Source organism: Pelobates fuscus, chromosome 10, assembly GCF_036172605.1.
Source record: "Pelobates fuscus isolate aPelFus1 chromosome 10, aPelFus1.pri, whole genome shotgun sequence".
NCBI lineage: Eukaryota > Metazoa > Chordata > Amphibia > Anura > Pelobatidae > Pelobates > Pelobates fuscus.
Window position 1 is genome coordinate 128,769,628 of NC_086326.1, and position 27,392 is coordinate 128,797,019.

General features: G+C 40.4%; 1 protein-coding gene across 2 annotated transcripts in view; it reads right to left on the minus strand.

Annotated features, from left to right (window-relative positions):
- NCOA4 (nuclear receptor coactivator 4) overlaps positions 1-25,776 on the minus strand; it is a 33,940-nt gene extending 8,164 nt beyond the window's left edge. The window contains exons 1-2 of one of the 2 annotated variants that reach the window (XM_063435270.1): positions 25,682-25,776; positions 483-628 (exon numbers count right to left, since the gene is read on the minus strand). In XM_063435270.1, coding sequence (XP_063291340.1) covers positions 483-628; positions 25,682-25,721 — 186 coding nt within the window. In that variant the 5' untranslated portion in view covers positions 25,722-25,776. Of the gene's footprint in view, positions 1-482; positions 629-3,486; positions 3,581-25,681 lie in introns of those variants that run through there. The other variant, XM_063435271.1, reaches the window with a different exon arrangement.
- Positions 25,777-27,392: the final 1,616 nt, after the last annotated feature.

Below are 27,392 nucleotides of genomic sequence, written 5' to 3' on the forward strand. Positions count from 1 at the left end.
CCTATTTCCCACAACCTGTCAGGACTACCCACTAAAGTGCCAATTATCTAGAATTTAGAGTGAATTCCATTTTAAGGCAAAATAATCAAAATAAACACAGGCCCACTTGGAGAATTGTTTTCCAATTTAAATCGATTAGCCTAAAATGTGAAATTCCCTCCTTAGTGAATAACCTTGTGTATATGTCAACACTAGTAGTAGTCCAAGAATATTCTGCATCTACTTGGAAATGTAAGGACTTTCTAGGGATTCACCACTATGCTGTCATGGCATCCCACAAGTGACACACACACTATAGACCACGTAATCTACAAAACATTCTTCAATGTCAAATAAGATTCTTTTCTTTTCCACTCAAAACGTATTATTTAAGTTAGGATATTCTTTTATTTATGCACCCGTTGTACAAAAATTGCAAGATATCCCATGTCAACTATCCAACAAACACAATCCTCTGTGTGACTTCCCTGCATGACACCTACCTCCCTCCCATTCTCCTTCACTTGTTGCTCTGCTTTGAGAACAGCTGAAATTGCAGTTTCCAATTCCTTTCTTGCTTGGAGACATTTAGAAAGAGGATCTCTTGCGAAGGAACGAATATCTTGGTCCATGTCCATGTTTCCTGACTCTAAAAAAAGGAAATCATAAAAAAAAAAAAAAAAAAGTTAAACTTTGCACACTGGCATTTTGCATGCTGGGCAAACACGCACAAAGACGAGTGATATAAAAACAGAATTAAACATTAAAACTACCTACACTTCCAATCTTAAATTCAGCACAAACTTAACATTACATAGAGTTTGGAAAAAAGAGGCACTAAACAATACCCTTATTCAAATCCCAGTACATGTCATGGCAGATTCCCATATCTGGGGCACAATACGGCCACATTATTTCCCAAAATTATGTCAAAACAAAAGTATGATATTTGAAAGGCTTTATGTACATTTCAAATGGGAACAAAGGTGACACTGGCAGGCTATGCTATCCTACATCAGGGGTCAGCAACTTATGCCGTGAGGTGCCCAAACAGGCTAGAAAAATTGGATGATCTCCCCTGAAACTGGCCTATCAGGGGTCGAAGGGGGAATTCTTCAGATAACTGCTAGTGCCAACTGAATGTTCAGCACTAGCAGTATTTGCCGCAGTTGGGAAGGGGCAGTCCTCAATATATACTCACTGCTGTGCTCAGAAGAAGTGAGCTCAGATGAGTTGCTCACAGTACTTGTGAAGTGGAATCTGCACTGGAGGACAGCAGCTTGCAGCGGTTACTGCAATCCCAGCCCCTTGACTTGTATCTACTGAACCCCAGGGGAGCAACACACAAATCCTCCTACACACAAATACAAACAGCCCACAAGAGGGATGGGTTGTCCCCTGGACAACCCACTTACATGGACACAATCTTACAAGCGACCTCTCACATGCAATAGCCCAAAAAGCCTTGACAAATACACACAGCACATAACCAGAAGTAACATTTTATTATTTATACAGCGCCAACAAATTCCACAGCGCTGTACAATGGGAATCATTTATATCACGCCAACATATCCGGCAGCGCTTACAATACTATAGTCACACATATAACCTGATACACTGCCTACATACATATGTAGCACACAATACCACAAACTGCACACAGACAAAATAACAGCACACATTCAGCCATACAAAGCAGTTGTAGCACCCATATATAAGACAAACAGAATACGGCAACATGCACATTCTTTTTAATAAAAATTTTAAAAATAGGACCGGCACACCACGAGACTTTAAAGTCTTGCTTTGGCACAGTGCTGCTCAATGGTTGCCTACCCGTGTCCTAGGCTAGCCTAACTTATAGGACTAACAGACGTGTTATATTACTCTTATTGATTTCACTATAAAACAAAAACACAGAAACAGGCGGTGTTAAAAATGTATCAAACTTAAACTTATGAAACCTGCAAAACAGGACATAATTTACAGAGCTGGTCTCCATATGGATAGGCTTCCTGTGAATCTACTTCACTGTAGAAATATACACAAACACATACAAAATAAACTGCAACATTAGACAAGCATAGGATGAAAACAACCTCTAAGACGGGAAATGAATGTTACTCAGTAACTGCAAGCTCCCAGACATAGAATGAAACAGTGAGTAACTACAGTTTGAATAAAAAGGGGACCTTGCTTGGTCATTGTTTTCAAAACACTGACGCAACCTGCATTTCAATGCATTATAAATTGAAGTTAATTATTATTACAATTAGGTTTGTTCAGGCCAAATACAAATGCACAACATGCCTGACAAGTCAGACAATAATGGGACATTCCAGCTGTGCTGAGGGGCCCCAGAGATCAGGTTTCAGACTGATCATAGAAACAGCATTGGAAAGAGAGAGAAACCCACTACAACATGCCCACAGTGCATTCTCAGCAGACTATGTATAATAAAGGTTATTGCAGGTTACTGCCTTCAGTTTTACCCTTAAGCATTAACAATAAAAAAAATAGAAAACTGTCAACATTGGTACATGTCCTAAAATCCCCAAAATCTGTAAATAAAATGTCACAAGCAGCTATGCATAAACCTTGTGTGAGCATGGGATTTCATAAATGCCAAAAATAAGATTAAGAATTACTGTGATCAAAGCCTCCATTTCTTATAAAGAGTCAAGTACACTTTCCAAGGTGACACACAATGACAGACAATATATAGAGTGCATTCCCAGCCTGGCGGCACCAGCTCTGGGATCTGATGGATCATGGTTTGATTACATTACTAACATTATGGAAATAATAATAATAACAATAATAATAAAGCAGGAACATCCAATAACTCTAATACAGCAGAATATAATAACCCCAGATAGAGCACAGTATCAGTGAGTGTATCAGTGAGTGTGAGTGTATCAGTGAGTGTGAGTGTATCAGTGAGTGTGAGTGTATCAGTGAGTGTGAGTGTATCAGTGTGTGTGTGTGTCAGTGTGTGTGTCAGTGTGTGTGTCAGTGTGTGTGTCAGTGTGTGTGTCAGTGTGTGTCAGTGTGTGTGTGTGTGTGTCAGTGTGTGTGTGTGTGTGTCAGTGTGTGTGTGTGTGTCAGTGTGTGTGTCAGTGTGTGTGTGTGTGTGTGTGTGTCAGTGTGTGTGTGTGTGTCAGTGTGTGTGTGTGCCAGTGTCAGTGAGTGTGCCAGTGTCAGTGAGTGTGCCAGTGTCAGTGAGTGTGCCAGTGAGTGTGCCAGTGAGTGTGCCAGTGAGTGTGTCAGTGAGTGTGTCAGTGAGTGTGAGTGAGTGTGAGTGAGTGTGAGTGAGTGTGTCAGTATCAGTGTGAGTGTCAGTGAGTGTGAGTGAGTGTGTCAGTGAGTGTGAGTGTGTGTATCAGTATCAGTGTGAGTGTCAGTGAGTGTATCAGTATCAGTGTGAGTGTCAGTGAGTGTATCAGTATCAGTGTGAGTGAGTACAGGGCCAGGCTGTCACACGGTGAGCCGCAGTCCTCCTACCTCTGTCACTAGGCCCCATGCTATCTCTGCCAGCACTCAGCACAGGAAAAACCAGAGCAGGATGTGCAGCTGTTTAAAGGGAGGCTGCTGACGTATTGGAATGTGGGCGGGGACAGAACGATGCCGGCTGGCAGCCACTAACAGCCAGCTCCAGCTCACGTACACAGAGAGAGAGAGAGAACTATGCTGCTACAGCGGGGAGAGAGAGATAGGGGGACTCTGGGGGGGGGAGAGAGATATATACTGCTACAGCGGGGAGAGAGATATAGGGGGACTCTAGGGGGGGAGAGAGAGAGCTATACTGCTACAGCGGGGAGAGAGAGATAGGGGGACTCTAGGGGGGAGAGAGATCCTGCTACAGCGGGGAGAGAGAGATAGGGGGACTCTAGGGGTGGAGAGAGATAGGGGGACTCTAGGGGTGGAGAGAGAGCTATACTGCTACAGCGGGGAGAGAGATAGGGGGACTTTAGGGGGAGAGAGAGCTATGCTGCTACAGCGGGGAGAGAGAGATAGGGGGACTCTAGGGGGAGAGAGAGAGCTATACTGCTACAGCGGGGAGAGAGAGAGATAGGGGGACTTTAGGGGGGAGGGAGAGAGAGAGCTATACTGCTACAGCGGGGAGAGAGATATAGGGGGACTCTAGGGGTGGAGAGAGAGAGCTATACTGCTACAGCGGGGAGAGAGATATAGGGGGACTCTAGGGGTGGAGAGAGAGAGCTATACTGCTACAGCGGGGAGAGAGAGATAGGGGGACTCTATGGGTGGAGAGAGAGAGCTATACTGCTACAGCGGGGAGAGAGAGATAGGGGGACTCTAGGGGTGGAGAGAGAGAGCTATACTGCTACAGCGGGGAGAGAGAGATAGGGGGACTTTAGGGGGGAGAGAGAGCTATACTGCTACAGTGGGGAGAGAGAGATAGGGGGGACTCTAGGGGGGAGAGAGAGAGCTATACTGCTACAGCGGGGAGAGAGAGATAGGGGGACTTTAGGGGGGAGAGAGAGCTATACTGCTACAGTGGGGAGAGAGAGATAGGGGGACTCTAGGGGGGAGAGAGAGAGCGCGCTTGGCAGACCCCAGGTAAGAAGTCAAACCATTCTCTAAAACCAGCTTGACTTCTTACAATGGAAGGGCACCATAACCACTACATCATGCTGTGGTTATGGTGATTGAAGTGTTCCTTTGAAACTAGTAAGCAGATTTGTATAATGTAATTGCCACAGGCTCTCACACATTAAGTAAACTACTAATTGATGGATTAATGACAACTAAGTGCTCAACTACTTTCTTCAAAGATCAAAAAAGATCAACATTCAGTCCAAGGACCTTTGTCTAGACTAGGTAGTCTTTTCTGACCTACTAAAAAAAATGCCACAAGATACAGTAGAAAGACTGCAGGAGCTAAGGGGGGTCCATGGCTTAGCTGAAATCTTCGTGTAGGAGGAAGGTTTTGTATTTAAAAAGCACTAGGCCGCTTTTGCACAGTATGAATGATATGGGGTCTGCTATACAAAGGGAGAGTGACATAGAAGGATAAATATGGTAGATAAAATAGATTGAATTCAGCTCATGTCCAGGAGAGTGGAGAAAAAAAAAACACAGAACAAAGGTAACTTTAAATGCTTGCTTAAAGCCTATGTAACAAAATGGTTAAAGGACCACTATAGTGCCAGAAAAACAAACTTGTTTTCCTGGCACTATAGTGTTAATAGGTTCCCCCCCACCCTCAGGGTCCCTCTCCCGCCGGGCTCTAAGGGTAGGAAGGGGTTAAACTCTTACCTTTCCCTCGGCGCTGGGGACTCTCCTCCTCCTTCCGACGTCATCGGCTGAATGCGCATGCGCGGCAAGAGCCGCGCGCGCAGTCAGTCAGTCCATAGGAAAGCATTCTCAATGCTTTCCTATGGACGCTGGCGTCTTCTCACTGTAAAAATCACAGTGAGAAGCGCGGAAGCGCCTCTAGCGGCTGTCAATGAGACAGCCACTAGAGGCTGGATTAACCCATAAGTAAACATAGCAGTTTCTCTGAAACAAACTGTTTTCCTTGCACTGCAGGTCCCCTCTCCCTCCCACCCCTATCCCAGGTTGCTGAAGAGGTTAAACCCCCATTCAGTGACTTACCTGTATCCAGCGCCGATGTCCCTCCGCGCTGGGTCAGGCTCTGCCTACGCTCCTTCCCCGCTATTGTGCATGCAATCCCCTATGGGAATTACGGCAGCGCTTGAGGTCCTCACATAGTGTGAGGAAGTCCAGCGTCGTTATAACACACTTTTCGTGTTTAATGAACACGGAAGTGTCCTCTACTGGCTGTCTAATAGACAGCCACTAGAGGAGGAGTTAACCCTGCAATGTGAATATTGCAGTTTATGAAAACTGCAATAATTACACTTGCAGGGTTAAGGGTAGTGGGAGTTGGCAGCCAGACCACTCCAATGGGCAGAAGTGGTCTGGGTGCCTGGAGTGTCCCTTTAGTTTAAATGATATGAAAACACACATGCATTTAATAGTTATTTTTTCCATTGGTGGTATATCTAAATAAAAGCTTGTAAAACCTGCAGATCTTGTCTGAGGCCTTTGAACACCCTCAGGTGGTTGGTATGTGAAAGATAGAATGTAAGCTCATTTGAGCAGCATCCTGTAGCAGCATTTCAGACAGACTGCCAGCAACATGAACATTTTATACCACTGAAGTACATGCGTCAAAGTAATAAATGTTCCACTTCATTTGGATAAAGTCTGAACTCTTTAAAAGGCAGATTTGTCTAAAAACAAACCTACCCTATCTCCCACTCCCTGTGTAGGCTGTTTTGATGTGCTCTAATCTCTATAACCTAATCTGTTTAATTTCTCAGATCTTGTAATTATCAGCCTTTCAATGTATTCATGATGTTGTTAAAGGGATATACTGCAACCACCATGACCAGTTCTGCTTTTAGAAGTGGTTATGGTGGTAGTAGTCTTTATGTGCAGCGTTTCTGCTTTAAATGATTCACGTACAGAGTAATCTGCACTTTTGTGTCAGAGGCCAATTGCATAACCTGCACACATGAACTTGTCAGCTTAGAACTCTATTCCAAGCTGCCTAACATCAATAATGTGCAAAAAGTATGGCTGTCGTCAGCTTCCATCCTTCACTTAAGCCCTCACTGCATGCACTCTAGCTAAAGTGATCCAATCAAATTCTCTATGAAAAGTATTTGATTGGACCAAGCGACAGTCCAGGTGATGTCAGATGGTGAGTTGAGAGCAGCGCCAGGAGCTTCGGCCGGCGATGGATATCAGGAAAGTTATTGCTTCTTATTATTAGTTATTTTAGAGTTGGTAGGGGAGTCCTAAAAAATAATTCCCAATATTACAAATTTAAAAAAATAAAAAACAGACTAAGCTTTTACCTCATATGTGCATTTATACGTGGAATTCTTAGTAAAAACTAGAAACATAAATAAATATTAAAAGTTACTTGATGGTATGATAACCATTTAAAAATGAAAGTACCACTAAATGCGCCCAGACCACTTCATCTTATACACTGCAGGTGTGCAAAATAATGAATAAAATGTAATTTGCTGCATAAATAGCAACACAAAAACAGACCATAAAATCACAAAAGTCAATGGGAAACAAGGACCCGGCCGGACAGGTGGTCAGAAACAAAAGATAAAGTAGATAATGTTTGCAAGTTCGATAATTAAATTTTTGAATTATATTATCAGATAAAAGTTACGAAGTCTAACATAATAATGAATGCATTTTGACGATACGTAAAGCCAAGCAATAAGGGAGCTATGAGTAAAACGAGATGTAATACCACTGAAAAACCTATGTAACATCATATGATTCTGGCATAATCTGTTATACGCAATGTTTATGTCAAATGCTTCAATCAAAAATAAAGTATTTAAAAAAAAAAAAAAAAAAATCACAAAAGTAACGAAAGGTGGAAATATTTGTAAGTTCATGTCAGAATGAAAATTCAAGAAAATGTGCAGGATATTCAGAAACATTTTAAGAAATCTCTACATTGCATATATCTTAAAGTGAATCTGCAAAGTTCTAAAAGTGAAGCGATCACCATAGGAGTCAGTTGAATGCTCTATATTTACAGCTCTGGCCAAGAACTTCTCTCACTTGCATACGTAGACTGAGTCACACAAAGTCGTATGAACTTGTCAGAACAACTGAGTAATAGAAATCAGTTATAGCTGTGCTTGTGAGTGATTAAGTGACTAATATTGTGCAGATGACATTGAGTAAGTGGAGTAGACAGAGGAGAGAAAGCAATAGTTTAAGAACATGAGACATTATCAAAGCTCAAGATGAATAAGTGCTCTATCGTAGATTAACCATTTTATGACAACATTGCAGTACAGGGGATTTAACACCCATTGACAGCCTTTACAGTCATGCAGTGTAAGTACTAGCAGGGGTGTATCAAGGAATCCCTGGAATTTCACTATGAGCTGGGCTATTTTAGTGGCACCATCTTTTTGAAAGTCAGCACGCAGCTCCTTAAATTGGCATTTAAAGCAGGCATAGGCAACCATCGGCACTCCAGATGTTGTGGACTACATCCCCCATAATGCTCTTAACCCCTTAAGGACCAAACTTCCGGAATAAAAGGGAATCATGACGTGTCACACACGTCATGTGTCCTTAAGGGGTTAAACCCATAATTCTGGCAAAGCATCAAGGGAGGTGTAGTCCAAAACATCTGGAGTGCCGAAGGTTGCCAATGCCTGGCTAGATCTTGGTGTGAGCAGAGTTAAAAACCTGCCAGGAAACCCAGGTATTAATAGATACCTGGGGCTCCCCTCTGGCCTCTGACAGTTGAGCTGCACACAGTGCTCAAAGTGCTCACACTACAGCAATGTAGTGTGAGCAGGGTTAAACTTCTGCTCACACCAGGAAAACCATGATTCAATAAATGCCTGGGGCTCCTATGTCAGCTGGGGCTATTTTAGTGATCCAAGACTTTTTGATAAGCATTTCATACAGCCCTTAACTTCATAGATAACACTGCAGCGGAGTGATCAAGCTCAGTAAATGAGCATGATTCTGTCACTGAATCTAACACTTGGGAGATAGATCCTGGAGTGTCTCTCCGTGCCCCAATGCCATGCCAAAAAACACCATCAAGTCCACCTGCTATAATGCTGTCTATATATAATTAGATAAAGTAAAAAAAGGTAATATGCACATACAAAGACCAAAATGTATTCTTGAGTGTGGTTATGCACTGGGAAGTAGTAAGTCACTTAACCAAAAGTATAGTTGCTGAGAAAGTCTATTAGGTCTAAAGCTGTTTAGCTTTTCACTGACTAGAAAATCTTGACTCAAGGGTGCCCCCTAATAAACAGGCTTTATTAGTGGTGGCCACAGGTTGGGGGGGAACCTAAAAGAGTTGTGTTAATTGGATAGTCCAGAGGAATGTAAGCTCGATTGAGCAGGGTCCTCTTCAACCTATTGTTCCTGTAAGTTTATTTGTAATTGTCCTATTTATAGTTAAATCCCCTCTCATAATATTGTAAAGCGCTATGGAATCTGTTGGAGCTATATTAATGGCAATAATAATAATAATAATAATACTGTACTGTTAGAAAGATGAGGTTTTCAGTACTTACTATTACAAATAAACACTCCAATATGTGGAGTCAGTAACACTCCAATGTATGGAGTCAGTAGATATCCCCCTTACTGCCCCTTAATTCAGACGTGAGCTCTTAACCCCTTAACACCGCAGCCAAATGTACAAGTTGTGAACGAAACAAAACGTAAACAAAACCTGGCATTTGCGCTATATGTCTGTCCAACCGTAATTCACCTCTTTCATATTAAATGCACCCCCCCTTATTATATATCATTTTATTCAGGGGAAACAGGGCTTTCATTTAATATCAAATATTTAGCTATGAAACATAATTTAATATGAAAAAAATGGGAGAAAATAAGATTTTTTTTTATTTTTTTCGTTCTACATGACATTTTAACTGTTAATGTCATAATACTGTTTGCTTTTACTGCAATAAAATACACATATTTGTATTCAGCAAAGTCTCACGTGTAAAACAGTACCCCCTATGTACAGGTTTTATGGTGTTTTGGGAAGTTACAGGGTCAAATATAGCATGTTACATTTGAAATTGAAATTCGCCAGATTGGTTACGTTGCCTTTGAGACTGTATAGTAGCCCAGGAAATAAATTTACACCCATAATGGCATACCATTTGCAATAGTAGACGACCCAAGGTATTGCAAATAAGCGATGTCCAGTCTTTTTTAGTAGCCATTTGGTCACAAACACTGGCCAAAGTTAGCGTTCGTATTTGTTTGTGTGTGAAAAATGCAAAAAACGCCAATTTTGGCCAATGTTTGTGACTGAGTGGCTACTAAAAAAGACTGGACATACCCCATTTGCAATACCTTTGGTTGTCTACTATTGCAAATGGTATGCCATCATAGGGGTAATTTTCATTCTTGGGCTACCATAGGGTCATAAAGGCAACGTAAGCAATCTGGCGAATTTTAATGTGAAAAAAATTAAACACAAGCATTATATTTGACGCTGTAATTTTTGAAAACACCATAAAACCTGTACATGAGGGGTACTGTTGTACTCAGGAGACTTCGCTGAACACAAATATTTGTGTTTCAAAACAGTAAAAAGTATTGCAGCAATAATATCGTCCCTGTAAGTGCTGTTTGTGCGTGAAAAATGCAAAAAACGTCACTTTTACTGGCGATATCATGGTTGTAATACATTTTAATGTTTTGAAACACTAATATTTGTGTTCAGCGAAGTCTCCCGAGTAAAACAGTACCCCCCATGTACAGGTTTTATGGTGTCTTGGAAAGTTATAGGGTTAAATATAGTGCTAGCAAATTAAATTCCCTATACTTTCGGCATGGGTGGTCAGGCAGGTTCCGCTAATTGTAATTAATTAGGATACCTAATTATGTAAAATTATTACATAAATATATGTGTAGAATTAATATATGTATATATATACATATGTGTATATATACGTATATATATATATATTTTTTTTTTTTAATATTTTTATTTATATATAGGTATATATATAGTGATATATATGTATATATTTATGTATATAGATATATATATTATTTCGTTCTACGTGTATTTTGATATAAATATATATATATTAATATCACAATACAGTTAGAACGAAATAAAACACATCTATATATTTTTTAATATTTTATTTTTAATTATTTATTTTATTTTATTTTTTTACGTATTTACATATTTTTTTTTTATATTATTTATAAATATATATATAACAATAATTATATATATATTTAATCAGTATCAGTCTACGTGTAATTTGATATTAATATATATATATATATTAATATTTAAATACACGTCGTGTATGTGTAAATGTGTGTGTATATATATATATATATATATACTTAGATCATATATATATAATATATATGATCTAAGTATATTTTATTTGTAACTGTCATTTTTTTTATTTCTTTTTTTAACTAATATTTTATTTTTATTACAGGACAGGGGGCAGAGACAGTGTCAGCCAGTGATTTCACATCACTGGCTGACACACAGGATCAGTGATCACAGTGACTGCCTGTCACTGTGATCACCTCCTGCAGATTGGGTAATTGACCACAGGGGGGAGTGCCTGGGTGGTACAAGCACTCCCCCCTTCCAATCTGCAGGGGGATCACTGTGCCAGTTACATGTGTCAGCCAATAGGCTGACACATGTAACACTGATCGCAGTGACAGGCTGTCACTGCGATCAGAGAGCTCTGAGATCGCAGTGACAGCCTGTCACTGCGATCAGAGAGCTCTGAGATCGCAGTGACAGCCTGTCACTGCGATCTCAGACTTAGCAGATCGCGGTCACTGACCCCAGGGGGACTGCCTGGGGGGCCAGGTAAGTCCCCCGACCGCGATCTGCAGAAGGGGAAAGCCGCCGGCCGCATGTGTCAGCCGATTTGAAATCGGCTGACACATGCTGAATACTGGTCGCAGTGACAGCCTGTCACTGCGATCAGAGACTGCAGATCGCGGTCACCGGCCACAGGGGGGGTTGCCTGGGGGGGCAGGCATCCCCCCCGACCGCGATCTGCAGCGGGCGATTAGCGCCGGCCACGTGGGCGGCCATTATGGGGAGGACGTACTATTACGCCCGCCGGCGTTTAGAGCCGGTTCCTGCAGGGCGTAATAGTACGTCCTCCGGATTTAAGGGGTTAATTATATATCTTTCTTCACAGATGATGATTGCTAGCCTCAATGTGTGAATTCAGTTGCTGTTTTCTCCGGTGTTCCTGTTTGCTGGGATCCTGTGATTGAACCATTTTTATATGATGTGCCTGTTTTTCACTTCAACTTTGTAAGTGTGTCTTTATATTAAAGTGTCTACTTTGACTGAGATACTCTGCACTATTATTATTTTTATCTTTTTTCCTCTATATTTGCCATGATGGGAGGGCGGGGCCTGACCGGGGAGCCGAGCAGACACGCTTTTCGTGAGCTCCCGAGACTGGACCCGATTTTCGGCGGAAAACGAGGGGAAACCCACCCAATCTGGACCCTCAGCACACCTAAACTGGCACTGAGACAACTGGGGCACGGAGGGGCACTTTTCAGACCCATTAACCCGCTGGGAATCCGGGCTGAGACTTTGGGGCCTACATCGCATGGTGGTGGGGAGAGACGGCCGCTCTCCCAGCCTACCAAATTAGGGCCCTTCTACCCCCCCCCCCCCCCCGGGACCAGTGGGGGTTATCCTGGTCCATTTAAGCAAACACCTTAAGCTAAACTCTGCTGCAGCAGGAGTACACTGTTAAATGCACGAGACACTGCGACAAGCAGACGCACCTAAAATGGCGACTACAGGCCATGCGGCAGAGCACGCTCCCACTCAACCTCTACATGAGCGACTGGACGCATTGTTCCGCCGATTCTGGGAGAAGCTGTACAGCCGGACGGCACCTTTGACCCCGCAACACGGAGAGAAGGTGAGGCGGCCTCAGACAGAGAGACAGGGCGGGCTGACCCCGAGGAAAGCCGATGTGCACCGACAGACGGCCCAACCATCCAGACAGAAGGAGATCCCCTCCTATACACCGGCCACACCGCAGGAGAGCCGCCCGCCGCTGGCGGCGGTTTACCACCTGGGCCCTCCGTAGCGCCCGTCATGGGAATGACCCGGCCCCGAGTGGCAACCGAGTCCGTGGCCACATGGTGCGTACCCTACTTGCTGCCAGGAAAGAGGGAGAAGCCCCCTACCGCAATCACCTCCACTCCCTGATGACCCATCTGAAATCTCTGCCGGAATCCAGGACCAGAGAGATCCCGAACGGCCGACAAGCGCCCGACCGCACTAAAAGAGCCTTCAGAACGGGCATAGGGTGAGGCAAGTTGGACTTATACAGGCCCCGGCCCACAACCAGCAACCCAGCCTAAACCGCAGAGACTTACTTTATGCCGAACTGAATTAAAGAATTTCTTGCATGCCTCCTTTAGTGGTAATCAGACCAAGCCGCATGTATCACAAACCACATACCTACCAAGGGAACACACTCACCTGTCACAATCAGCAATTTGCAGGCACCACACAGACAGGTAACGCACCAGCTGGAACCCGAGAATGCCCTGCTCAGCAAACTCGGATAGTGTAACTCCACTCACATGAATAGCGGTAAAGCCGCAGCATGCTCACACATAGTATAACACACATGCATTACTCTTTTTGTCACGCATTGTCGCAACCTGATCTAAAGAATGCTTGTGCTCCATCACCTAGGCAGCGATTTAATTTAATTTAATTGAATTATCATAACGTAATAGCTAGTTATGCCCTTCTTCTTGTTACTTAGCCTGTTGTACAGTATTAGCGAGTTTTAATCTATGCTATATCATAACGGTTACTCGCCTGCTGCTGTTGAGAACAGATGTTATTAAGCCATGTCTATCACATTGAATGTTCATCACCTTGACCTTTTTACTTTTTTATTTACTCTCTCTTAAGCGACGAATGTCTAAGCGACGAATGTCTAAGCGACGAATGTCTAAGCGACAAATGTCTAAGCGACAAATGTCTAAGCGACAAATGTCTAAGCGACAAATGTCTAAGCGACAAATGTCTAAGCGACAAATGTCTAAGCGACAAATGTCTAAGCGACAAATGTCTAAGCGACAAATGTCTAAGCGACAAATGTCTACCATTCTAATTTTTTATTTTATTAACCACGCTTGTATAAACCTGTTTACATGACGTTCTAAAAAAACAAAAATATGGCAGTCTTTCTCAGAGGTGTATTGTCCACCACCTTGTTATACTAACCTGTGTTACCCCACAATGCTTCCTCTTTCTCTTCTGTACCCCATGACGCATATGCCATAATAAAAGAAAGATTTACAAAAAAATAAAAATATTTGCCATGATGCTCCACAAGTCCTGAGGTTTCTACTATTTTTAGGATACGCCTACAATCAATTTTGGTTTGTGAGTGTGATTATTGCATTAACTTTCCATCCCAAAATGTTTTTCTCTGTCATTATTGTATTGTAGATTTTCAGTTTTCCATATTATTTTGAGGACTGTGAGGAGTCCTTATCTACAGTACTTGTAGTACAAGGGAACTGTTTTAGAATGTTATTGTATTGTAGATAAACTAACTAAATAGTCAGAGATTGGAAATAGAGTGTGGGAGAGAAAGAAATAACTTATAAATCCATTATATCATGCTTAATATGTGCAGGATGAAAGAACACCAGCTTGAGGGTGTGTAAGAAGTGCCCTTTGAAAATCACAAGTTTACAAAATGCAGTATAATAATGCAAGTCGCCCTGACGGGTTTTATTGTTATACTGAATTTTGTAAACTTGTGATTTTATTTTTACCAAGTCCCTGAGGATGTTCCAACATTGGAACGAAACACGTAGGACTTGTCTTTCACATACTTTTTAACCATTGGCAATAAATGACTGTTTAAGAAGATACTACACTATGTTATTTTGTTTGTTTTCATTATTCTTTTAGGTTGGCAGCTGTATCCCATTATTTTCTACATTCTATACGTCTACTAGTCAGTGACCCACTGTGAGGGTTAATTTGGGAAGCTGCTGATTAATTAAGTTATTTATATTTTTTCTTGTGTTTGTATAATGTAGACTGTCTATATATAATGTGTGCCGCCTGTTTATTATATATAATGTATACTGTACACACTATGCTGTCTATATATAATGTGTGCCGTCTGTATATTATATATAATGTATGCTGTCTGTATATTATATATAATGTAATATATATAATGTATGCTGTCTATATTTTATATAATGTATACTATGCGGTCCAATGTACACACTATGCGGTCTATATATATTATAAAATGTACACTGTCTGTATATTATATATATATATATATATATATATAATGTACACACTATGCTATATATATTATATATAATGTATGTTGATGGCGCTATATAAAGATCATCATAATAATGTACACACTATGCTGTCTATATATTATATATACAGTTGCAAGCAAAAGTATGTGAACCTTTTGGAATGATATGGATTTCTGCACAAATTGGTCGTCACAACAATAGACAATCACAGTCTGCTTAAACTAATAACACACAAAGAATTAACCCCTTCAGGACCGGACTGTTTTTGCGATGTTTGTACGTTAAGGACCAGAGCTATTTTAACACTTTTGTGGTGTTTGTGTTTAGCTGTAATTTTCCGCTCTCTCATTTACTGTTCCCATACAAGTTATATATTGTTTTTTTCAGGACAAGAAGGGCTTTCTTTACATACCATTATTTGTATCATTTCATATCATTTACTTTAAAAAAAATAGTAAAATATGGTGAAAAAACCCCAAAAAAACGTGTTTTTTGACTTCTACTTAAAAAATATTTTACTGATCTACAAAATCGAATGAAACAAACTGCTAAATAGATTAAACATTTTGTCCTTAGTTTAAAAACACCCAATGTTTACGTGTTTTTTTGCTTTTATTTGCAAGTTATAGGGCTATAAGTACAAGTAGGAAATTGCGGTTTCAAAATTTACATTTTTCAAATGTATCAATAGTGACATTGTACCACTGTTATGTCATAAATCTCCAAAAAACACCCCACATGTATATATTTTTCTTAAACTAGATAACCCAGGGTATTCATCTAAGAATATTTTGATACTTTCTATGCAGCCATTTTACCATAAACCTTTGTCAAACTTTGCATAGGTAGTTTATTTTTTTTATTTTTTTCACATAAATTGCAATTCAGGTATAAATTCACAGATTTTGTTATGTGTCACTACCAAACAACACCCCAATATGTGTTCAGTAACATCTCCCGAGTACAGGGATACCCCCCATGTATAGGTGTTTTGGGTTGTTTGGGGGCTAAAAGGCCACATTTTGCAGGTGCGCATATCAGTTTCCCAGCTCGGAATTTTGACATGTAGTCAACCTGCATGCATGTCCTATTTGGGACATTTTTGAAGCCGGCCAATGTATTTTACCCCCATCAAACCATATATTTTTGAAAAGTAGACACCCTAGGGTATTTCACATGGTGGAATTTTTACACTTTCCATGCACTAATTCTACCACCAGGCTTTGTCAAACATTGAGTTAGTAATTTTTTTTCTGTTTTTTTCACACACATTGTACTTTAGGCATGAATTAACAGATCCTGTTATGTGTCACTGCCAAACAACACCCCAACATGTGTTCAGTAACATCTCCCGAGTACAGGGATACCCCCCATGTATAGGTGTTTTGGGTTGTTTGGGGGCTAAAAGGCCACATTTTGCAGGTGCGCATATCAGTTTCCCAGCTCGGAATTTTGACATGTAGTCAACCTGCATGCATGTCCTATTTGGGACATTTTTGAAGCCGGCCAATGTATTTTACCCCCATCAAACCATATATTTTTGAAAAGTAGACACCCTAGGGTATTTCACATGGTGGAATTTTTACACTTTCCATGCACTAATTCTACCACCAGGCTTTGTCAAACATTGAGTTAGTAATTTTTTTTCTGTTTTTTTCACACACATTGTACTTTAGGCATGAATTAACAGATCCTGTTATGTGTCACTGCCAAACAACACCCCAACATGTGTTCAGTAACATCTCCCGAGTACAGGGATACCCCCCATGTATAGGTGTTTTGGGTTGTTTGGGGGCTAAAAGGCCACATTTTGCAGGTGCGCATATCAGTTTCCCAGCTCGGAATTTTGACATGTAGTCAACCTGCATGCATGTCCTATTTGGGACATTTTTGAAGCCGGCCAATGTATTTTACCCCCATCAAACCATATATTTTTGAAAAGTAGACACCCTAGGGTATTTCACATGGTGGAATTTTTACACTTTCCATGCACTAATTCTACCACCAGGCTTTGTCAAACATTGAGTTAGTAATTTTTTTTCTGTTTTTTTCACACACATTGTACTTTAGGCATGAATTAACAGATCCTGTTATGTGTCACTGCCAAACAACACCCCAACATGTGTTCAGTAACATCTCCCGAGTACAGGGATACCCCCCATGTATAGGTGTTTTGGGTTGTTTGGGGGCTAAAAGGCCACATTTTGCAGGTGCGCATATCAGTTTCCCAGCTCGGAATTTTGACATGTAGTCAACCTGCATGCATGTCCTATTTGGGACATTTTTGAAGCCGGCCAATGTATTTTACCCCCATCAAACCATATATTTTTGAAAAGTAGACACCCTAGGGTATTTCACATGGTGGAATTTTTACACTTTCCATGCACTAATTCTACCACCAGGCTTTGTCAAACATTGAGTTAGTACATTTTTTTCAGTTTTTTTCACACACCTTGTACTTTAGGCATGAATTATCAGATCCTGTTATGTGTCACTGCCAAACAACACCCCAATATGTGTTCAGCAAGATCTCCTGAATACAGTGATACCACCCATGCATAGGCTTGTCGGGTTCTTTGGGGGCTAAAAGGCCACGTTTGGCAGGTGCGCTTATCAGTTTCCCAACTTGGAATTTTGACATGTAATCAACCTGCGCCCATGTCCCATTTGAGCCAATGTATTTTACCCCCATCAAACCATATATTTTTGAAAAGTAGACAACCCAGGGCATTTTAAATTGTGGTATTTTAACACTTTTCATGCACTGAATTCTACCACCAGCCTTTGTCAAACTTTTGGATAGTAATCTTTTTTTGTTTCTTTGTCACACACATTGTACTTTAGGCATGAATTAACAGATCCTGTTATGTGTCACTGCCAAACACTGCCCAATATGTTCAGCAACATCTCTTGAGTACAGTGATACCCCCCATGTATATGGTTGCTGGGTTGTTTGGGGGCCAAAAGGCAACAATCAGAACTTGTACATGTCAGTTTTTCAACTTGATATATAGGTATGCTTGGTCTATCTTCAGTTTGACATATTTTTGTACCCCCCAGTTAATGTTACCATCATGCCAATATGTATAGTATATATTTTTATAAAGTAGACATCAAATGTTATAGAGGATGGGGTGTTTTGACTTCTTTCCCCCAACCATTTTGCCCCCCAAAGAAAGTGTAGTGGTATTTTCTTTATTCTGGTTTTTATGCACACGTCATCTGGTTTTGGACAGCTGGTTATGTGTTACTGCCAGAAAACTTGTTAGGCCAAATGTGCAGGTAGCAAATGTACATTTAGCAGCAATCTTTAAACTGACTCCTGCAAATAGAATCTAAATGGAGATTTGGGGGAAGGAAACTGACTAACAAAAAAATGGCTGCTTTCCAAAGAAACAGAAAATAAAATAAAAATTCAGGAACACTTCTTACAACTGTTCTGTGTGGTACTGCTTGAAACATGTTCCTACACAGAGTCCTGGTTTCGAAGGACAATCAGGACAGTGAAAAGGGGTGTCTGTCCTTTTCCCGTTTTTAAAACAGACCCGGCAACGTTTCTGGGGGTTTTTTTTTCTAGCAGTTGGCGGTAACTTAAAAATAAAATGTCTGGACTCAGCTTGCACCGTTGTTGGAACTTGTCCATCTCCATAAATTGTTAAAGAAATTATTTTCAATTGAAATTGGAGAAAGGTGATTTTCCCTGGATTATTTTTTTTAAAAAGTAAAAATGAGTTGTGGGTTGCTATTTGCATCAGATATATAGCCACCTTTTTATACCATGCTTTGGTTTTTCGTAAAATAAGATACGGCTGCATAAGCTGATCAGCCAAATCAACACCACCCATGTACTTATTATACGCCCTGATGCAAACCGGTTTGGACTCTACTTTGCCCCGGACAGAGACGTCGGACATGCGTTCATCATGGATGGTGGTGAGCATTTGGACATCCTTCCTGTCCCTAAATTTTAGTGCAAGCACCTCAGCTTTCCGAAGTGCTTTACATTCGCCTTTTTTTAATTTTGCATCTATGAGAGATCGTGGAAAATCTTTGGAATTTTTTCTGGCAGTGCCGCAGGCCAGTGTCTGTAAAGCATAAAGGGTTTTAAATAGACGGACACTACTATAAAAATTATCCACATAAAGGTGGTAACCTTTATTAAACAAGGGGTTTAGTAGGTCCCATACAAGTTTCCCACTTGTCCCCAGGGAGTCAGGACAGTCAGGAGGGTCCAGTTGACCATCTTTCCCCTCATATACACGAAAGGCAAATGTGTATCCGCTTTCGCTCTCACACAGTTTGTACAGTTTAATGCCATACCTAGAGCGCTTTGAGGGGATGTATTGTCTGAACCCTAATCTCCCTTTGTATTTCATTAGAGATTCATCTATGGATAAATTTTGTTGGGGGGTATAAACATCCGAAAATTTGTCCTGAAAATGGTCTAGCAGTGGGCGTATTTTATAAAGCCTATCGTATTGGGGGTGATCTCTAGGGTGACAGAGGGTATTGTCACTGAAATGTAAAAATCTCAGCAGTAACTCGTATCTGGCTCTAGGCATGGTTTGGGAGAATACTGGACTCGACATTATTGGGTTGGTGCTCCAGTATGAGCGAATCGATGGCTTTTTTATAATCCCCATGAGCGATGTGAGAGCCCAGAATTTTTTAAGCTCTGGGACATCTGTGGGATGCCAGTCATGCTCCCTGGCTGTATAGCTACCTGGATTGTTGTCAATAAATTGGGTAGCATACAAGTTAGTCTGGGAAGCAATCTCCTCCCAGATGGTATCCCCTAAAAATAGTTCTACATACTGCATTGGGGAGAAGCCATCCACATTAACATTAATGCCTGCGTTGGCACTAAAAGGGGGGACGTTGGGCTCGGCTAACTGTGGAGGTACCCAGTCCTCCTCCACATTTGGCATAGCAGAGGAAGCACAGCTTCTTTCTTCAGCCGGCTCACACACAGATGACATGTCGTCTTGACTAGACATGTCAGAAAACTGACCTGGGTCAAAATCTGACGCAGTGTCAGTGGCGTCAGAGTCTGACGCCAAGAAGGCATATGCCTCCTGCAAGTTATACATACGCTGCATGTTTTACACACGACTAAAACAAATTACAAACACACAAATTTTTTTTTAGACTTTTTTTTTTTTTTTTTTTTACTAAAACAGACTAAACAGCAATCCCTAAACTAACTCCTGTCACAAAAATCTAATGGAGATTTGGGGGAAGGAAACTGACAGACTACGACAGACTACGACAGACTACGACAGACTACGACAGACTACGACAGACTACGACAGACTACGACAGACTACGACAGACTACGACAGACTAAGACAGACTAAGACAGACTAAGACAGACTAAGACAGACTAAGACAGACTAAGACAGACTAAGACAAATATTTTTAAAACAAATTTAACCCTTTAAGGGCAAAAAAAAAGACAGACAGTACAAATGCACTGCTGAAACAGATCTGGCAGGGAAGGGGTTAAAATGGATTTTGAATTCACTGCTGATACTTTTTACAACTCTCTGGAACACTCTGCTGCAACAAACTATCACGATCTCTGTCTCTCTCGCCTCACAAAACTCTACAGAGGAGAGAGGGGCAGAGATCACTGTCAAAGTGAGTGTTTGTAACACCCACTTTGACAGCAGCCAATTGTGAGCGATCGCGGATCGCTCACACACCGTAATTGGCTGTTACTATCTGCCTGGGATGTCTGGCAGATAGTTACATCATAGTACGGGCAAGAGCGATCTTTGATCGCTTCCTGCAGCCCGTTTTCCGCTATGACGGTTCAGGACCGTCAGCGGTCCAAACGCACGTTTTACCGCTGACGGTCCTGAACCGTCCGCGGTCGTGAAAGGGTTAAATGTTGCCATGTTTTTATTGAACACACCATGTAAACATTCACAGTGCAGATTGGAAAAGTATGTGAACCCCTAGACTAATGACATCTCCAAGAGCTAATTGGAGTGAGATGTCAGCCAACTGGAGTCCAATCAATGAGATGAGATTGGAGGTGTTGGTTACAGCTGCTCTGCCCTATAAAAAAAAAAAACACCAGTTCTGGGTTTGCTTTTTACAAGAAGCATTGCCTGATGTGAATGATGCCTCGCACAAAAGAGAACTCAGAAGACCTACGATTAAGAATTGTTGACTTGGATAAAGCTGGAAAGGGTTATAAAAGTATCTGCAAAAGCCTTGCTGTTCATCAGTCCACGGTAAGACAAATTGTCTATAAATGGAGAAAGTTCGGCACTGCTGCTACTCTCCCTAGGAGTGGCCGTCCTGTAAAGATAACTGCAAGAGCACAGCACAGACTGCTCAATGAGGTGAAGAAGAATCCTAGCGTGTCAGCTAAAGACTTACAAAAGTCACTGGCAAATGCTAACATCCCTGTTAGCGAATCTACAATACGTAAAACACTAAACAAGAATGGATTTCATGTGAGGATACCACAGAGGAAGCCACTGCTGTCCAAACAAAACATTGCTGCACGTTTACAGTTTGCACAAGAGCACCTGGATGTTCCACAGCAGTACTGGCAAAATATTCTGTGGATAGATGAAACCAAAGTTGAGTTGTTTGGAAGAAACACATAACACTATGTGTGGCGAAAAAGAGGCACAGCACACCAACATCAAAACCTCATCCCAACTGTGAAGTATGGTGGTGGGGGCATCATGGTTTGGGGCTGCTTTGCTGTGTCAGGGCCTGGACAGATTGATATCATCGAAGGAAAAATGAATTCCCAAGTTTATCAAGACATTTTGCAGGAGAACCTATGGCCACCTGTCTACCAGCTGAAGCTCAACAGAAGATGGGTGTTGCAAAAGGACAATGACCCAAAGCATAGAAGTAAATCAACAACAGAAGAAAATACGCCTTCTGAAGTGGCCCAGTCAAAGTCCTGACCTCAACCCGATTGAGATGCTGTGGCATGACCTCAAGAAAGCGATTCACACCAGACATCCCAAGAATATTGCTGAACTGAAACAGTTCTGTAAAGAGGAATTGTCAACCATTACTCCTGACCGTTGTGCACGTCTGATCTGCAACTACAGGAAATGTTTGGTTGAAGTTATTGCTGCCAAAGGAGGTTCAACCAGTTATTCAATCCAAGGGTTCACATACTTTTTCCACCTGCACTGTGAATGTTTACATGGTGTGTTCAATAAACACATGGCAACATTTCATTCTTTGTGTTATTAGTTTAAGCACACTGTGATTGTCTATTGTTGTGACTTAGATGATGATCAGATCACATTTTATGACCAATTTGTTCAAAAATCCATATAATTCCAAAGGGTTCACATACTTTTTCTTGCAACTGTGTGTGTGTGTGTGTGTGTATATATATATATATATATATATATTATATACATATATACAAGATAGCACTCTCAGGACTTGTTCAATCAAAAATAAAACTTAGCTTTTAATCAGCTTGTGAAAATCAACGTTTTAGTCTGCTAACCACAGACTTTCATCAGGAATGTATATATGGCACACACTGTGCTGTCTATATATTATATACGGCACACACTGTGCTGTCTATATATTATATACGGCACACACTGTGCTGTCTATATATTATATACGGCACACACTGTGCTGTCTATATATTATATACGGCACACACTGTGCTGTCTATATATTATATACGGCACACACTGTGCTGTCTATATATTATATACGGCACACACTGTGCTGTCTATATATTATATACGGCACACACTGTGCTGTCTATATATTATATACGGCACACACTGTGCTGTCTATATATTATATACGGCACACACTGTGCTGTCTATATATTATATACGGCACACACTGTGCTGTCTATATATTATATACGGCACACACTGTGCTGTCTATATATTATATACTGCACACACTGTGCTGTCTATATATTATATACGGCACACACTGTGCTGTCTATATATTATATACGGCACACACTGTGCTGTCTATATATTATATACTGCACACACTGTGCTGTCTATATATTATATACGGCACACACTGTGCTGTCTATATATTATATACTGCACACACTGTGCTGTCTATATATTATATACGGCACACACTGTGCTGTCTATATATTATATACTGCACACACTGTGCTGTCTATATATTATATACGGCACACACTGTGCTGTCTATATATTATATACGGCACACACTGTGCAGTCTATATATTATATACGGCACACACTGTGCAGTCTATATATTATATACGGCATACACTGTGCAGTCTATATATTATATACGGCATACACTGTGCAGTCTATATATTATATACTGCATACACTGTGCAGTCTATATATTATATACTGCATACACTGTGCAGTCTATATATTATATACTGCATACACTGTGCAGTCTATATATTATATACTGCATACACTGTGCAGTCTATATATTATATACTGCATACACTGTGCAGTCTATATATTATATACTGCATACACTGTGCAGTCTATATATTATATACTGCATACACTGTGCAGTCTATATATTATATACTGCATACACTGTGCAGTCTATATATTATATACTGCATACACTGTGCAGTCTATATATTATATACTGCATACACTGTGCAGTCTATATATTATATACTGCATACACTGTGCAGTCTATATATTATATACTGCATACACTGTGCAGTCTATATATTATATACTGCATACACTGTGCAGTCTATATATTATATACTGCATACACTGTGCAGTCTATATATTATATACTGCATACACTGTGCAGTCTATATATTATATACTGCATACACTGTGCAGTCTATATATTATATACTGCATACACTGTGCAGTCTATATATTATATACTGCATACACTGTGCAGTCTATATATTATATACTGCATACACTGTGCAGTCTATATATTATATACTGCATACACTGTGCAGTCTATATATTATATACTGCATACACTGTGCAGTCTATATATTATATACTGCATACACTGTGCAGTCTATATATTATATACTGCATACACTGTGCAGTCTATATATTATATACTGCATACACTGTGCAGTCTATATATTATATACTGCATACACTGTGCAGTCTATATATTATATACTGCATACACTGTGCAGTCTATATATTATATACTGCATACACTGTGCAGTCTATATATTATATACTGCATACACTGTGCAGTCTATATATTATATACTGCATACACTGTGCAGTCTATATATTATATACTGCATACACTGTGCAGTCTATATATTATATACTGCATACACTGTGCAGTCTATATATTATATACTGCATACACTGTGCAGTCTATATATTATATACTGCATACACTGTGCAGTCTATATATTATATACTGCATACACTGTGCAGTCTATATATTATATACTGCATACACTGTGCAGTCTATATATTATATACTGCATACACTGTGCAGTCTATATATTATATACTGCATACACTGTGCAGTCTATATATTATATACTGCATACACTGTGCAGTCTATATATTATATACTGCATACACTGTGCAGTCTATATATTATATACTGCATACACTGTGCAGTCTATATATTATATACTGCATACACTGTGCAGTCTATATATTATATACTGCATACACTGTGCAGTCTATATATTATATACTGCATACACTGTGCAGTCTATATATATTATATACTGCATACACTGTGCAGTCTATATATTATATACTGCATACACTGTGCAGTCTATATATTATATACTGCATACACTGTGCAGTCTATATATATTATATACTGCATACACTGTGCAGTCTATATATATTATATACTGCATACACTATGCAGTCTATATATATTATATACTGCATACACTATGCAGTCTATATATATTATATACTGCATACACTATGCAGTCTATATATATTATATACTGCATACACTATGCAGTCTATATATATTATATACTGCATACACTATGCAGTCTATATATATTATATACTGCATACACTATGCAGTCTATATATTATATACTGCATACACTATGCAGTCTATATATTATATACTGCATACACTATGCAGTCTATATATTATATACTGCATACTGTATACATTCTATGCTGTCTATATATTATATACTGTATACACTATGCTGTCTATATATTATATATTATATACTGTATACATTCTATGCTGTCTATATATTATATATTATATACTGTATACATTCTATGCTGTCTATATATTATATACTGTATACATTCTATGCTGTCTATATATTATATACTGTATACATTCTATGCTGTCTATATATTATATACTGTATACATTCTATGCTGTCTATATATTATATACTGTATACATTCTATGCTGTCTATATATTATATTGTATTATATACTGTATACATTCTATGCTGTCTATATTATATTATATACTGTATACATTCTATGCTGTCTATATTATATTATATACTGTATACATTATATTATATACTGTATACATTCTATGCTGTCTATATTATATTATATACTGTATACATTATATGCTGTCTATATATTATATTATATACTGTATGCATTCTATGCTGTCGATGATCTCCCCGGTCGCTGCTCACTCAGCCCCTGGCAGGGCCCCCTCCTCTCTCTCCCCCCCTCCCCTATCATGCGCATGCGCACACCGTCCAGCTCTGTCTCCAGGCGGTGGCTCCCATAGTAAAGCCGTCCATAGAGCGCTGACCCCGGGGTCCGCCAGCATGGAGAGCCGGACGGTCACTCGGACACTCACCTCGCGGCCTTCCGCCCGCCCTGCTGCCTCCGCTCTGCATCACGATCCGTGCCGGGGGCCGAGCTGCCGAGCCTCGCACCGAGCGCTTCCGAGCGGCCGGAGAAAGAGAGAGAGAGGGAGGGGGAGGGAGGGGCCGTGCAGCGCCAGGAGTGACAGTGCTTATTACTGTCCTCTGCTGGACGGAGGCCGCAACTGCAGCACTCACCATGTGTTTCTAGAAAGCCCTGCTCCTCCATGGCTGCATTATTGGCTAATGGCTGTGTGTTCAGATAGTTATTGGTTTAACTTTGTATTAAATTCAGCTCATCACTAGTACACATCCCTCAATGCTGTTACCTGCTACCATTCTGTCAGAGCAGCTAGAATGTAATGCTATACTGGGACCTGGGTGGAAGTCTTGGGAAAATGAGTAAAAGGCAAAATGAAAGCTATTTATCCTAGGACCAGCATACATGGAGCTAATGAAATAATATATGACATCCTTAAAGGGGCACAGTAACCATAGAAACCAATTGAGTCAAAAAGAACATTCCACAATTTCCATGGCGATTGCTCCAATTCTCATATCTGTTATGTTGTTTGTCTTGGAACAAAGCTTTTATAAGTAAGGAATAATTGACTCCAGGCCGTTGAATTATTAGAAAAATAATGAGCTCATAGTGTAGCCTCCCTGAGCCTGCAAAACCAGAGAATACATTTAATAGGCTGTTATCTAATCCTTTTTAAGTAAATAGAGGGGATAATTAGTTTTTTTGCAGAATTTGATATACGTTTTATATTGTTCCTTTAACTCACAGTTCTCGCTCTCAAATTGATACCGTGATGCTGGGTTATTGATATGGCCTCTGTCACACTGTGAGGAAAACTCTGTTAAAGTAGAGCTGTAAAGTGCAGCCCAATGCCATACCTTCCAAGTGTCCCTATTTCGGAGGGACAGTGCCTATTTTTGGCCCTCTTTGTTGGTGTGTCTGAGTGTAAAACAGAGCTGCACAGCAATAATCTGCACAGTAATGTGCAGGGCCAATGCTAGGGTCATCACAGACGCCTGGGTGCAGAATTTGTTTTGGCGCCCCTAGGTGGGTATGGCCATCTTACTAACTCCTTCATTTGCAAATGTCCAATCCAGACATGTATGTTTAAATGGCAATGACTCCAACTATCCATCTGTAAGTCCCATCCCCTTATGTAAACAGACACACACTAACTGACAGTCACACTCTGGCTGACAGACATGCATATTCACTGATTTGACACACACACTCACACTCACTGACAGACACATTGACGCTACTTCCTGGCTCCCTCTGACAGGGCTCCACGAGGCCCCCCTTATTTCTGGTGCCTGGGCGCGGTGCACCCTGTGCACTCGCCCACGATTGGCACTGGTAATGTGTCTTTAAACAACAATAAATGTGTTTAGAAATCAGTCTGTGTAAATAAGACACGTTGCTTTTGTTCTAAATTACATTTTAGTTGCATAAATTGTTATTTGTAAGTTACCTAAAATGTCTCAGAATTGCCCTTCCCCTGGCTACATATCTTAAATTAAAGTGTCTCCCTTTGTCCATTTTAAATGTTGGGAGGTATACAATGGTCACCACCCCCATGTTCAAACAATTAAACAACAGAATACAAACATTATTTGGGTTCCAGGTAACAAGCAGGGCAGTACAGGGGATATTGTAGTAATTTTTCCGTTGCAGCATGTTTG